This window comes from Bison bison, unplaced genomic scaffold (assembly GCF_000754665.1).
Source record: "Bison bison bison isolate TAMUID 2011002044 unplaced genomic scaffold, Bison_UMD1.0 scf7180017864244, whole genome shotgun sequence".
In the NCBI taxonomy this organism is placed as follows: Eukaryota; Metazoa; Chordata; class Mammalia; order Artiodactyla; family Bovidae; genus Bison; species Bison bison.
The window spans coordinates 1,388,375-1,401,935 of NW_011494816.1; the positions used below are offsets into that span (position 1 = coordinate 1,388,375).

The 13,561-nt window shown below is 52.6% G+C and overlaps 1 protein-coding gene across 1 annotated transcript in view; it reads left to right on the plus strand.

The window, feature by feature from the left end:
- The window catches only part of SSBP3 (single stranded DNA binding protein 3), a 166,535-nt gene that overhangs the window by 151,728 nt on the left and 1,246 nt on the right, over positions 1-13,561 (plus strand). The window contains exons 11-17 of the mRNA XM_010847196.1: positions 3,040-3,104; positions 3,734-3,782; positions 4,395-4,430; positions 4,949-5,003; positions 6,325-6,395; positions 13,139-13,217; positions 13,429-13,457. Of these exons, the coding sequence (XP_010845498.1) occupies positions 3,040-3,104; positions 3,734-3,782; positions 4,395-4,430; positions 4,949-5,003; positions 6,325-6,395; positions 13,139-13,217; positions 13,429-13,457 (384 nt within the window). The remainder of the gene's footprint in view (positions 1-3,039; positions 3,105-3,733; positions 3,783-4,394; positions 4,431-4,948; positions 5,004-6,324; positions 6,396-13,138; positions 13,218-13,428; positions 13,458-13,561) is intronic.

Here is a 13,561-nt window from a genome sequence, read left to right on the forward strand (position 1 = left end):
CAGATCTCTGGCTGCCCCATCCCTGCAGAGCGGTGCTGAGGGCAGAGGAAGAGGAGTGTCCAGCAGTGACCACACCTCTGAACCCAGTGCTGAGGGCAGGCGGGCAATGGGAGAAGAGAGATTATTTCTACTGAGTCTGAAGCTATGCTTCTAAGCCTGCCCATCCTCTGTGAAAAGGCTGGAGTCTCTGATTTGGAAACTTTCCTCCAAAACCTGCCTTTCAGCCCTGACTTACTGTATGGCCTTGGGTGGCGAGTCTTTGGCTTCCCTGGGCCTCTAGCTTGTCATCTGTGAAGTGGGACATGTGAGTGGTCCTCGGGGTCTAGGCCTCTATAGGAAGTAGGAGCTGGCGGCCTGCTCCCTCCTGGGCAGTGGTCGGGCTGGTTGCTGAGGGCTCAGCTGAGCACAGCAGCTAGAGCATCCGGAGCCTCCCCTTAGGGGTTGCATGTCCAGACAGCTTTCAGGACCGAGTATCCACTCATCCTCTCCTCACCCCACTCTGCTGCTGCGGCGTGGGCTCCTGCCGGCCCCCAGGCCAGCCTTCTGCTCTCACCGCTCTATGCAGCCACTCTCCTGGGCACTAGTGGGAGCAGGACACAGCTACACCCTGAAGGACGTCTCTGTCTGGGAGGCCTTTCGGATTGGCTGGGCTGGACACGGGAAGAGTGGCTACCTGGGGAGGCCATGAGCTTCCTGCTGTGAAACAGCGGGAGCCAGGCTGAGTTGTGGACAGGGGCTTCAGTGATTTTACATGGGCTAAGAAAGGGCCCTGGAGGACCTGATGCTCAGGGCAGCTTTGAGGGCTCTGGTGTTTTCTCTGCCAGTGTCCCATATCAGCACACATCTCTGAGGGCTGATGGAGCTCTTTAGAGCCATCATTTCACTTGATCTTCTCATGACCCTGTGAGGCTGGGCTCTTTGTCCCCATTTTATGGACGAGGCAGCACAGCAAGGGATTGCACACTGAAGCCATGATGATCGCTGCACAAGGGGCCGTCACTCTGCTTCTGCGCCTGAGTGTCATAATCTTTAAAGCGGGGATGGTAATGAGATGGTTGTGGGTTAAATGTAGGTGATACAAAGCCTGTAGCGCAGCCTGGCTTGGAGGAAGCCTTATTGTTATTTGGGTGCTTTGCCAAGAGTCAGGCTGAGCCGGGACAAGCGCTCCCATGTTCTGCCCTCAGATCCGAGGCTCTGCTCACCACCCGTGGCATCATCAGTAGGGATGGGCTGGCCCTGCCATCTGCAGATCCTGCTACGGTGTGCTCCAGGGCAGGCACACGTTTTCTGGCCCTGGGACTCAGCTCTGAGCAGGTGCAGGGGATGCGGGGCCCTACACGTGCCGGCTGCCTGAGAAGCCCTCCCCTGCTCCCCCATCCATCCACTCTGGGCCTTGCTCTGTGCCAGCCAGCCTGGTGCTGCTGCTGTCATTGTGCACACCCTGTCTGGACACTCACAAGCCCCTCTCTGGCCAGGCCAAGGAGGTGGCCCCAAGATGCTTCCTGGCTGAAGAACCCTCTACCAGCCTGAAGGCGGTTCTGTTTGTCAGCTCTGGCTCGAGCCCCCTGTTGTATCCCCCTCCCTCACAGATGTCTGATGTAGAGAGCAGACCCCGAGACCCCAGATCCAGGATTAAACCCCAGTGGAGGCATTAGCTGACTGTGACCTTGAGCAAATCTTTTTCTCACCAGACCCTCAGTCTTCTCTTCTATAAAATGGGAATGATACAAGCCTCACGGTGTTGTTACAAGGTCCAAACCAGAGGTTGTATATTCCGTGCTCAGTAAAAAAAAAAAAAACAGCTAATGCTGGCTGTTCCTTTGCCATTAAAATTACACCCAGCCAGATACTTTCAGATTCTCCTATAAAGGCGGAGCTCGGGCTGCAGTCAGCCTCATTGTACTTTCCATTCCTTTGCTTCTCCATTCCTTCACTGATGATTCAGTGCCCAGTCTGCGCCAGCTGATGTGTGGAGTGATGAGGGATAGGACGATCATTAAGATAGGGTTCCCACCTTCTAAAGGGGCTCACAGTCCAGTGGGAGAGCTGCACACATGACCACAATCATAAGCCAGTGTGCTGCAGGCTGTGCGGGGGGGGCGAGGTTACAAGGCACTATGGGAGTGACTAGGATGGAGCAGTTAATCCCATGGGATGAGCAGGGAGGGCCTCACAGAGGAGGTACTGTTTGAGCTGGGTATTGGAGGATGTGTAGGAACCTGCCAGGTAGAGAAGGGAAGCAAGATATTTATTTCCTGCAAAGAGAATAGCTCTGGAAGAGGGGAGTTGGGGAGAGTGGTGTCAGGAGATGAGCCAGGTGACAGGCCTGAGCACCTGGTCCAGACTCCCTCTGACCCACCCCACTGCCATGATGGGTTGTGCTGAGGTGAGTTGGGACCAAGTTCTGTGCAGATTCTTTTCTTAAATAGAACAGTGATTCCCTTGAGCAGACAGACCATTTTCTTCTTGCTCTTCTAGTCCTGTGCCTGTTGAGGGCCCCACATGCTGACAGTTGAATCAGGCGACTGCGTCGGGGGGCAACCAAGACCCAGGGCAGGTGGGGTCTGTCCACACCAAGGCTCGGGAACAGCCGCTGGACAGGCCTTGCAGATGCGTGCCTCCCCTCCACATGCAGCCCCTGGTCTGCTGGCAGTTTGTTCTCCCTGAGTGTCTAAGGTGGCTGGTGGTCACCAGCCGGTCCTCTTGCTGAGTCTGTTCCCCTTTCCTGCCTGAGACCTGTGGGCAGGTGCCAGCCAACATCATGAGCTCCTTGCTGGACACCCGCATGCTCTCAAGAGACCCATCCTGAAGCCCCTGAAGGTGCGCCTAAAGGCTGTGGCCATCCGCCTGTGCTGGATTGTCATTGTGATCCTGTCAGCTGGTTCCCAGCCCTCTTTTTTTTTTTTTGATGAAGGTATTACTTTTTCATCAGATCCTTTCACAGACTAACCCTCTCCCTTATGTTCTGTTTGTTTCTCCCTCTCTTCTCTCCGGTGCCCCTTCTTCTTCTCATAGACTGACCCTTGGTTATCGTTGCAGAATTACGGCAGCGGCATGAGACCACCACCCAACTCCCTCGGCCCCGCCATGCCCGGGATTAACATGTAAGGCCACAGCCCTGCTGGCAGCCCAGAGCCCGTGGGAGTCCCCACCCTCTATTCCCCCTGAGAAACTCACGATCGCAGTAATCACTGACACCTCTCTGGACCTCAGTCTTCTCATCAGTAGAGCGAGGACGTTGAGCGTACTGGTGACAAGACATCACAGACCCCCGTATAGGGCTTGTCTATGGATTAACTCACCTCATCTTCGTAATAGCCCTGTGGAGCGCTTAGTCTTACGCTCTGTTGTCAGGTGGGGTAACTAAGGCACAGGGAGGTGGCGTAACGCCCAGGCTCTCACGCTGTAAGAGGCAGGCTCCGGTTTGGAGCCCTGCGCCACTCGATGATGCCTCATGGTGTGGCGCTTTTGCGGTAGTAGATCCCTGTGAGTATCTGTGTCCTTCTTAGGAAAACGCACTTGCAGAGGAAATGCTATTCTTCACAATCTTGCATGTAATGTTTAGGGGTCTATAGATTTGTACCCATGGAAGTGCATGTTTTTACCCCAGTCCTAGGACTGTATGAAGGACTTCCTGTTGGTGATTTTGGCCCTCTTGTTCTGCCCCTGCTGGCACTACCATGTTGGCATCTATAGCATCTTTTTCATTGTTTTCATCTCTCTCTCCTTTCAGGGGCCCGGGAGCTGGCAGACCCTGGCCCAATCCTAACAGTGCTAACTCAGTGAGTACCCAGGTTAGGGGTGGGGGGTTCTGTTTTCTAGGGGTGGGTGAGGTTCCAAGGGGCAGGGTGGTTCCTGTCCCCAGGTTGGAGGTGTCACGGGGAGTGGGATGCAACAGGATTCCACCTGATGCTTCCAAGGAGCAGCCTATCTGTAAGGGGAGATTTGGGAGTACCATGCTAGACGCATCAGGGGCTCTGCAGAAGCTGGGGTGTGAGCTGGAAGCCGGGCTCAGTCCTGTCCATGCAGGGACTCTGCCGGCCTCCTCTTTCTTGGCAAGGCAGGCCTTCAGCACTCAGAGGAGGAAGCTGGGAGGGCGCTTGGCGCAGACAGTCCAGGGCAGGAAGCCAGGGGGTGGGGCTAAGCTCTCGCTTTCCTGTCCTTGAACTAGAGGGTCTCCTGTGCCCACGGTTCCCTGCCAAGACTCTGGGACCAGTTCAGTAGAGGAACAGGACTCTGCTCACATCTGTGGCCTTCCTAGAGATACCAGGTGGCTCAGTATGTTTCCCATCGAGAGTGGGGTTGTGTCCCCAAGAGGATTTGGTAGGCAGAGCACATGTTGCCTGTCGGAGGAGGTGTCTCTGACCCATGGTTCACCCCTTTCTTGTTTCTAGATTCCATACTCCTCCTCATCACCCGGTACCTACGTGGTGAGTGTGTGCAGGTTTGGGGCATTGCATGTCTAGTCCTGTGTGACTGCGTGTGCAAGAGTATCAGGGTCGGGGGGATCCTTGTCTCTCTGTTTTCAAGACATGTTATGAGCACAGATTCCAAACTGTGCTAGAATCTACTGTCAATATGCAGGTATTTGTACCTTCTGGTGTCCCAGAAGTCCCCACACAAGACCCAGAGTTGGGACTTCCATCCAGGGGACTGACCAGGAGGCCAGTCAGCTTCCACCACAGGCCTGTGGTTTCACTGGGCTCCATGTGTGTGAGTGCACATGCATGCCCGCAGCTGCCCCCTGGTTTAAAGAGGGGAAGGAGGGAGTCCAGTTCCCCCAGGCCTTAAACACCTGGGTTCTGTGTGGACACTGGCAGCTGAGTGAGAGCTAAATGGGCTGGGTCCCGGGTGAGCATGGACTACTGATGTGGCTGGAGCTCGTGGCCTCTCCCGCCATGTGTCATCACCGTGGGTTTCTGACATCAGTTTTTAATCTTGTCTCCAGGGACCCCCTGGTGGTGGCGGCCCCCCAGGAACACCCATCATGCCTAGTCCTGCAGGTAAGAATGCTGGGGGACGGTGCCGCTGGAGAAGTAGGAAGTCCTGGAGGGGCCTGGTACAGAGCCAGGGCTGGCTGGCTACTCTTTCTGAGCATTGTGCCCCCCACCTGGCATCTTGGCATCAGGGATTTAGTGGGCAGGAGACCCTGATGCCACCAGCCCACCCTGTGGCTTCAGCTGGGGCGTTCCTCACTCCAGTTGAAGGACAGGGCAGAGCAAGGAGATCCAAGAACGAGGTGTCTCACTACTCTTGACTCCCCCTGGTCAGAGAGAATCCTGTCCTGATTGTCGCTTCTCTAGGTGACTGGAAAGGGGCTTTGGGGTTCTGGCCTCCTGGGCCCAGGACTCTGCAGAGTGATGCCTCTTGAGTGTCCAGAGCTCTTGGTTTCTGGTCCTCTGTATCAGAGATCCCTTTTTCCCCTTTTCTCCAGTAGAAGAGGGCACGTGTACTCAAACACATACAGCATCACAATTGTGTTTCTTTCCCAGCTAAGAATAGCGTACCACCAACTAGAAGGAATTCAGCATGCCATCTTTACCCACCCCCAAAATAAAAAGTGAGAGGTAGTTGGATTTCTGCCCGAGAAGTATGGTGCCTGCTCCTGATATAAATATGTTAGCTGATTTCCTCGGGAGACTTTTCTGGCTAATTGGGGAGACAGAGGGGTCCCTCCTGCCCCCTCCTCTGCTCCCCACGGCAGGAAGGCTGCTCGGCAGCAGGGGTGGGGCTGGCAGCGGCCGTGAGGCTCCCACTCCGGCTCCCTCTTTCTGCTGCTGCATTTTTATGAGCTGCGTGACCTACATTCAGACTGGGTCACATTAAACCACTCCATATGTTACTGCGTCTCCAGCCCCATCTCTGCCTCTCCCTCCTGCCCCATCAGCTTGGCAGGGTGGCCCCTCGGTCATCTGTGCTGCCACTCTTTCCCAGTGTGATTAACACCGCCGGCTGGGGGTCGGGGAGGACACAGGTGGTGGTTGGGCTGTGCCTGGTTGTCCCAGGCAGCATCTGGGGAGTGCGCTTGGTCTAGGGCGGAGTGGAGTGAGGGGGCCGAGACGGTTTTGCTAGTCCACACTGGTCCACACTGCTGTCCAGAACCCTGGAATCCTTCCTTTCAGGGTTGAGTGGCTTTCACAGTTGAATTTTCTGTGATTAAAAACTTTGTGAATCTTCATTAAATACAAATTAGCCAGAAAATGCTGGTACTTAGAGGAAATTTTAGGTGATAAAATACAAAAGAATGAGTTCAAGTGCCATGAGTTTGTTTTAATTAAGCAATGAATTAATCACCCCGACTTGCGGGTTTCCACTGTTCTACAGATTCAACAAATTCCAGTGACAACATCTACACAATGATTAATCCGGTGCCGCCTGGAGGCAGCCGGTCCAACGTAAGTCTGCTTTCTAATAATTTACATATCAGATACCATAACAAATCATAATTAACTTCATCAGCTGAGGGGAAAGCAAGTTTAATTGATTTCAGCCATTTGTTACCAAAGATGAGTAAAATAAACCATCAGAAAAGTGATTAACTCTTGGGCAGCTTGGTTCCCATTTCATAGCTGGCAGGGGGTGGCAGAGAAGGGGGTGGAGTGATCCCCACCCCTCTGGTCAGAGCAGGGTGCCCGGCTTCACTGTGGGGACCCCTGCTGGTGCCCAGCCTCACTGTGTGGACCCCCCCTGGCGCACAGCCTCACTGTGGGGATGCCTGCTGGTGCCCAGCCTCACTATGGGGACCCCCACTGGCCTGAATGGGGTGTTGGTGAGGAAGAGCACAGGCTGCAGGGGGCTGGGGGGGTGGTCTGGGCCAGTCCCTGCTCAGCTGACTGGCTGTACCCCTGGGTGATGATGGCTCACCCTCTCTGGTCTGTTTCCTTGGCTGTGGGGCTTGCGGCGGAGGCCTCCAGGTACCTGCCTGCCCTGTGCCTTTAGGAGCCCTCTGACTCCCACATCCTGTAACCTCTCTGCCTCTCCTCGCGCCCTTCCCTCATCTAGAAACCACTCCCTCCCTTCTCGGCCCCTCAGTGTTCCCACCCTGCTCGTGGTGTAGCTCGGAAACCTCCTCTCCTGGTCCCTGCTCACCGCTCCCTCTTGTGTTCCCATACTGGACCATGCAGCTGTGGCCTGTCTGCCTCTCCTGGCTGGGAGCTCCCTAAGGACAGGGCTGGTCTGGCAGCTCTTCCTGGCCAGGCAGGAAAGGTGAATCCCACTGGGCTTGCCCTGGGGGAGCTCAGGGTGTGGAAAGGAGGCTGTCGTGTGACCACATCAGTAGTTCAGGGACAGAGGAGCCAGAGCGTGGGCTTGAGGCTCCAAGGTTGGCTCTGGCCTTTAGGATGCTCTGTCTGGTTCTGCTGGTTCCGTTCCTGGTGTAACTCCAGAATCACCCCGTGTGCTAATAGCCCTGATTGTGGGCTACTCAATGCTGGACACTGCCTGTGTTGCAGCCTCTGGGGGGGGTGGTTGTAGGCCTGCCACCTGGGGATGCCAAGACGAACCTTACCGGATCCCATGACTGAGAACTGTGGGATCCACGCTCCTCACCTGCCACTCCACCACCTTCTCTCCTGTCTCTCCAAGGCAGCCAGTACCTCCCATACCCCTGCCTCTCCCTAGGGTGGCCAACCATTTGGGTTTTAGCACCAAAAGCCCTGTGTCCCAAGAGATGACTTCCCAGGACACAAAAGTCTTTTGAGGTTTTAGCAATGGATGTAGAAGGTTGGGAACAAATATACAAGGCCCATTTAGCTGCCTCAAAGACAGGACTGAGCACATGAAAATGGCATAGACTCCCCTCTTCCCATGGTCGCTGTTGCCATATTTTCCCAACCACATATGCCAACGGTCATGGTCTGTGGCTCTCAATGATGGATCATCCATGTTGCATCACTCCAAGGGGTACCACTCAAGCGCACAGCATCCAGGCCCTGGCAGAATCTGCCTTTGACTCTGCCTGCAGTTTAACTGTTAGGCCTTGTGTCAAGATAGTGCACATGTCATTTTTCACACTGTGAGTATCGTGGTCATGTTTTCTAAGAGCTCAAATAATGAAAATGAGAACGATGAGACCACCAGCCCCAGTGTGGCTCTGACATGTCCAAAAAAGAGAGGCCTGAATGAATGTTAACGACAGGTGTGAGGACACACGGACCTGCATCCGGGAGGCAGATAACCAAGATGGCACGTCCTGGCAAGGGCGTGGAAGAGAAGAGAGGTGGGCGGAGGAGGGGTGGGACAGTGCATGGCTGTCTGGGACGTGACATGCACATCCCTCTAAGTCAATCACAAGTTTTGTATGCCATCCAAAGAAACACCAGTCCTCAGTGTAGAAAGGTGGCTGCCACGCTTGGCGGGGCCCTGAAATGGTCACTGTCACCATGTTGGTGCCTTGACGGCTCCATGAACTGAGAAGATTGTGTTTCCTGATTCAGAGGCTTCAGCTAAGTCCTGCGGGTGAAAGGAAGGGGAATTTTGGTGACAAGCGTGTTGGTCCTTCGTGGTGTGTAGCTGATCCTCTTGCATCATCCTGGTAGTCAGGGAGCTTTCTTCCTCAGATCAAGTGGTTGATCAGACCGTCTCAACAGAACCGTGTCCCTAGCTTTTAGATCCTGTGACTTGAAAACTGGAGCTTCACCTGAAAACTGGAGCTTCACCTTGTCATCTTGATTTCTGCGAAGAAGACGTTAATGAAGTGTGGAAGAGAAATAAAATATTACTGTTCTCTTGTCCAAATACAAGCCACACTTTGCTCGTTTATCTGCACGTTTGGCAGACAGTGCAGTTAATTTGGCAAGTTCCACTTAGCCCATGAACTTCTTACCTGCTAATTTCCCCGCCCACCTGTCCCTAACGGTGCTGCCAAGGGGCCTGGTTTGCTTGCCTGTGATAATCCAGCTTTCATAATGAAAGGTTTTGGTCACTTGTCGATTTGCTCAAAACACGCAGAAACAGATTTTTGAGTTTATAAAAAAAGAGAAGGCCTCGGACACGTGCCCACAGATGACTGGCGTTGTTGCTGGCTGTAGAGAAGATGTGAAAACGTCAGCCTGCTCTGATGCTCTTCTCTTAGAAACACTGTGAGATGAGAATGTGGAAAGGAATTATAATAAAGTAGAAACATAGCCGCTGCTTCTCCAGAGCTGTCTCATGATCTTCAGGAGGCCGCCAGGAGCCTAGGTGAGGCTGAGTGGACTGCGCTTGAGCCGTTCAGAGTTGTAGAGGGGCTGTGACAAAGCCTTGTATGGCCAGAGTAATGGCTCACCTTTTGAAAGTGAGACTGCTTGAGAACTCATAAAGTGTTATAGGCAAGGGCAGCCAAGTTAGCTAAGACTTTCTCAACATTTTTATTAAAACTGTGACTTACTTAGAATCCAGCTTATATCTCACAAGTTAAAATTACCTTTGTGCTTTAAAAACCATTTTCCCTGAGAAACAGGTTTAATTGATGATGACACCCAGTGTGCTCGGAATGTTTAGAAATGACGGACATCGTAGGCAGGCACAGCCCATCTGATGAGCTCCTAGGTGGAAAGGGCCTGACAAATGGCCGACCTTCCAAAACCTACCTGGATACAAAGTGAATGGACATCTTCGGAGAACTAGAAGCAGATTCCTACAGATCCAAAACCTGTGTGCTTAAGTAAAGTCCTAAGCACTGCATGCACGGATGTTCTTGTGGAGTGGAGAGTTTGGTGTTGGTACGCTGGACTGACACCAGTGCTTGATGAGAGCAGAGTGGCAAGTCGGTGCATTTTCTGCTTGACTCTCTCCAGTTTTGCCCTACGTGAAAGAAAGGTGTCCGAAGCCTGCAGGCAGTTCAGAGAAGCATTAGTGGAAAAGCAAGCCCCATTTGCCTTGTTGGGCGCCTGAAAGCAAGAGGAGTCCCTAGCAGCTCTCTTGAAGCCCCCTGGGGAAGAATCTGCCGCAGCTCTTGCTCTTGCCACATCTTCTCAACATTTAAATACCCAGTTTAAAGAGTTAAAATAATTTACTGTGTTGAAGACAAATATTATAAAAGTGTTATATTTTCCCTGTACATGTCATTTGTTCAACTAGTCATCCTGCTGTTTGCCACTGTTCACTAGTTCAGCTGTTCTTTCATAGAAGTTAACAGAAGAGTAAATAATACAGAAGAAACAACTGGATATCCACATGCAGATGAATGAAGCTGGACTACTTCCTTATACACAAACAGAAATTAACTCAGAGTGGACCCTAGGCCTAAATGTCAGCTAAAACTGTCAAACAATTAGAAGAAAACGTAGGAATGACTCTTTGTGACTCGGGTTAGCACAAGTGACAAGAAGTAGCTGCACTGGGCTCATTAAAATGTGAATTCATGCTTCAGAGGACACTGTCAGGGAAGTGAAAGACAGCCCACAGGAAGCATTTGCAAGTCATGTGTCTGATGAGGGTCTTGAATTGTAAACGTGTAAAGAATTCTTAGAACCCAATAATAAAAAACAAACCCAACTTTAAAATGGGCCAGGGATCTCCATAGACATTTTTCCAAACTTGTACAGAGAACCAATAAGCACGTGAAAAAATAATCAATGTCATTAGTTAATAAGGGAATGCAAAACTGCAGTGTGTTACGCTTCACACCCACTAGGATGGCTAGAGTCAGAAAGACAAATAATGAGCGGTGTTGGTGAGGATGGGAGGAAATCTGAACTCTCACATGCTGCTCATGGGAACATAAACTGGTGCAGGTGCTGTGGAAGAGTCTGGCAGTTCTTCGATAGGTTAAGCAGTTACTGTGACCCTGCAATTCCTCTCGCTGGCATCTAACCCAGAGAAATGGAAACATGTCCACACGACTGTACACGGATGTTCACAGGAGCATTAGTCACAATAGCCCCAAAGTAGAGACAGCCTCGGGGTCTGCTGACTGATGACAACGTAGTACATACATAAAATGGAATGTTTGGACATAAGAAGAAATGAAGTACATGATACATGCTTACAACATGGATAAACCTTGGAAACATTTCACCAACTGAAAGAAGCCAGCCACGGAGGTCATATACAATTTATATGAAATAACTAGAGTTGCTAAATCTATGGAGAAGGAAATGGCAACCCACTCCAGTATTCTTGCCTGGAGAATCTCAGTGACAGGAAGCCTGGTGGGCTGCTGTGTGTGCGATTGCACAGAGTCGGACATGGCTGAAGCGACTTAGCAGCAGCAGCAACAGCTAAATCTATGACACAGAATAAATTAATGGTTGTGTGGGCCTGGGGATTCGAGGGGGAATGGGGAGTGATGGCTCATGCGTACAATTTCTTTTGGGGATGATGAAAGTGCTCTAAAATTGATTGTGGTGGTGATGGTACAACTTGCTAAGTACACGAACAACCACTGAATTGTGTAGTTATTAAATGAGTTGGTCGTATGTGGTTAAAAATAGCATGAAAATCCATATAAGATAAGATACCTGTTTTTGAAATATATTTATGCACCTGTAATACATGTGCATAATTGTGTATATTATCAAATTTGGGGATTTAAAAAAATATTTATGTATTTTATTTATTTGGCTGCATCAGGTCTGTAGTTGTGGCAGTGAAGGTCTTTCGTTGCAGCACACAGAATCTCCAGTTGTGGCGCCAGGGCTCAGTATTTGTGGCATGTGGGCTTAGTTGCTCCATGGCATGTAGGATCTTAGTTCCCCAACCAAGGATCGAACCTGTGTCCCCTGCATTGCAAGGTGGATTCTTAACAATTGGACCGCCAGGGAATTCCTCTGGATGTATTTGGTCTGGTAGGACTGTGTTTGAGTTTGGCTTCCTAAAAAGTAGGTCACTCTCATCTCCTATCACTTGGGTTAATTAACATGAAATGGGTTGCCAGATGGCAAAATGTGCCCCCCGGCCCACCAGCAACCTTGGGAAGCCACTGGGGAGGCGAGGACAATGTGAGTGGGTGTCGGTGAGGCAGCAACTGGTACCCTAGCAGTCTCCTCACAGCAGTCTCTGTGCCAGCTGGTCCTGCTGCCACCTGCTAAGAGGGCTCTCACTTCTGCTCAGGCAGGACCCTTTCAGAAATGAAGCCATGACACATCTCTACCTGCCCGGATCCTGACCCTCAGTTATTTTTTCGCTCTGCCGCCACCTCCTTGCAGCCTATCGTGATTTTTCTGCGTTTTTCCCAGTGCCTCTCTCTGAAACTGCAGCCATGCTTGGTCTGCAGCCGTCTCTAGATCTCAGTATCCTGTGAGGTAGCTGGGTGTGCATGGCTGCGCTCTTCCTCCAGGCTGAGGCCCAGGTGTGACTCAGCGCTCAGCACAGGCCACATGCCAATCAGGCTGTGTTCTGCTGCTTCATCCCCTGTCCGCCCTTGCCTCTGGTCAGTACTCCAGGCCTTGGCTCTCCAGGCTGGGCTCAGCTATCCCTTGGTGGCCATGCCTTGTGACCTCTGGTCTTTGGTTGCATCTTTTCTGAGATGGGGGTGATAGTCCCAGACAGGCCTGAGGAAGGGAGTGGAGCAGATGAAACGTCTGGCCTCTGATCCGTCTGCATCTCCAGTTCTGCTCACTAGTGAGCACCCCTACGGAGTCCCAAGGAGAGAACGCCTGCCACCAATGCCCCAGCTCCCCCACATTTCAGAGGAGGAGCCAGGAGGAGGCTCGTGTGATGGCTCCAGGGCCAGGCTGCCCGAGGTCCACTCCTCCATCTCCTACTTGGGAGATACAGGGCCAAAGCATGGTCCACTCTGTGCTTCAGTTTACTCATCTGCAAAATGGGGAGGAAAGGCATTAGTAGTTTTATTCCCAGGCCTGGCTCAGTGGGTCACTCTGTCTCTGTGAGCCCCACACACTGCCTTGGGAATGGAAAGAGCCCAGGGTGGGATCCGGGAGGCCTGGTGTGAGAGTTGCCTCTGGTGCCTTGGATCAGCCCCTCCCTCTCTCCTGGTTCGTTCCCTCCCGTGTGCGTAGGCCTCTGCCCTGCACAATCTGAAGGCTTAGGGGAGGTGCCACCTCTGGCCTCTGGCGTTCAGTGCCCGAGTGTGCCTGCGAGCAGCTCCTCCAGGGTGGAAGCTCCCGGTGGCTGCACTTCTGTGCCTCTGGGTGTGGAGCCCTGTGAGGGTTGCGGTGGGCCCACTCAGGTGACACGCTCTGTGCTTCTCCCACAGTTCCCGATGGGTCCAGGCTCGGACGGCCCGATGGGGGGCATGGGCGGCATGGAGCCACACCACATGAATGGCTCGTTAGGTAAGTCAGCACCCTGCCTGCCTTCCCGGGAAGCCTTCGCTGCCTCGGCTCTGGGCTCCGCTGAGCCCAGTCCCCACAGGAAGATCCGAAGAGGAAGATGTTGCCTGGGTAGAAGGTCCTCTGGCAAAATGTTGGGGTTTGGGTGGAAGCATTTGGAGGCCCCTGCACAGAAGAATGGGCGAGACCCTGAACTGGACTTTCTTCCTTCCAGGGTCAGGTGACATGGACGGACTTCCAAAAGTGAGTGTGTCCCTGTCTCCTCCCTGACAGCACCCTCCAGAAAGCCTTCCCGTCCTGGGAGGGGTGGCAGGTTGCTGGGGGCCCGGGGCTCACCACCTCTGGTC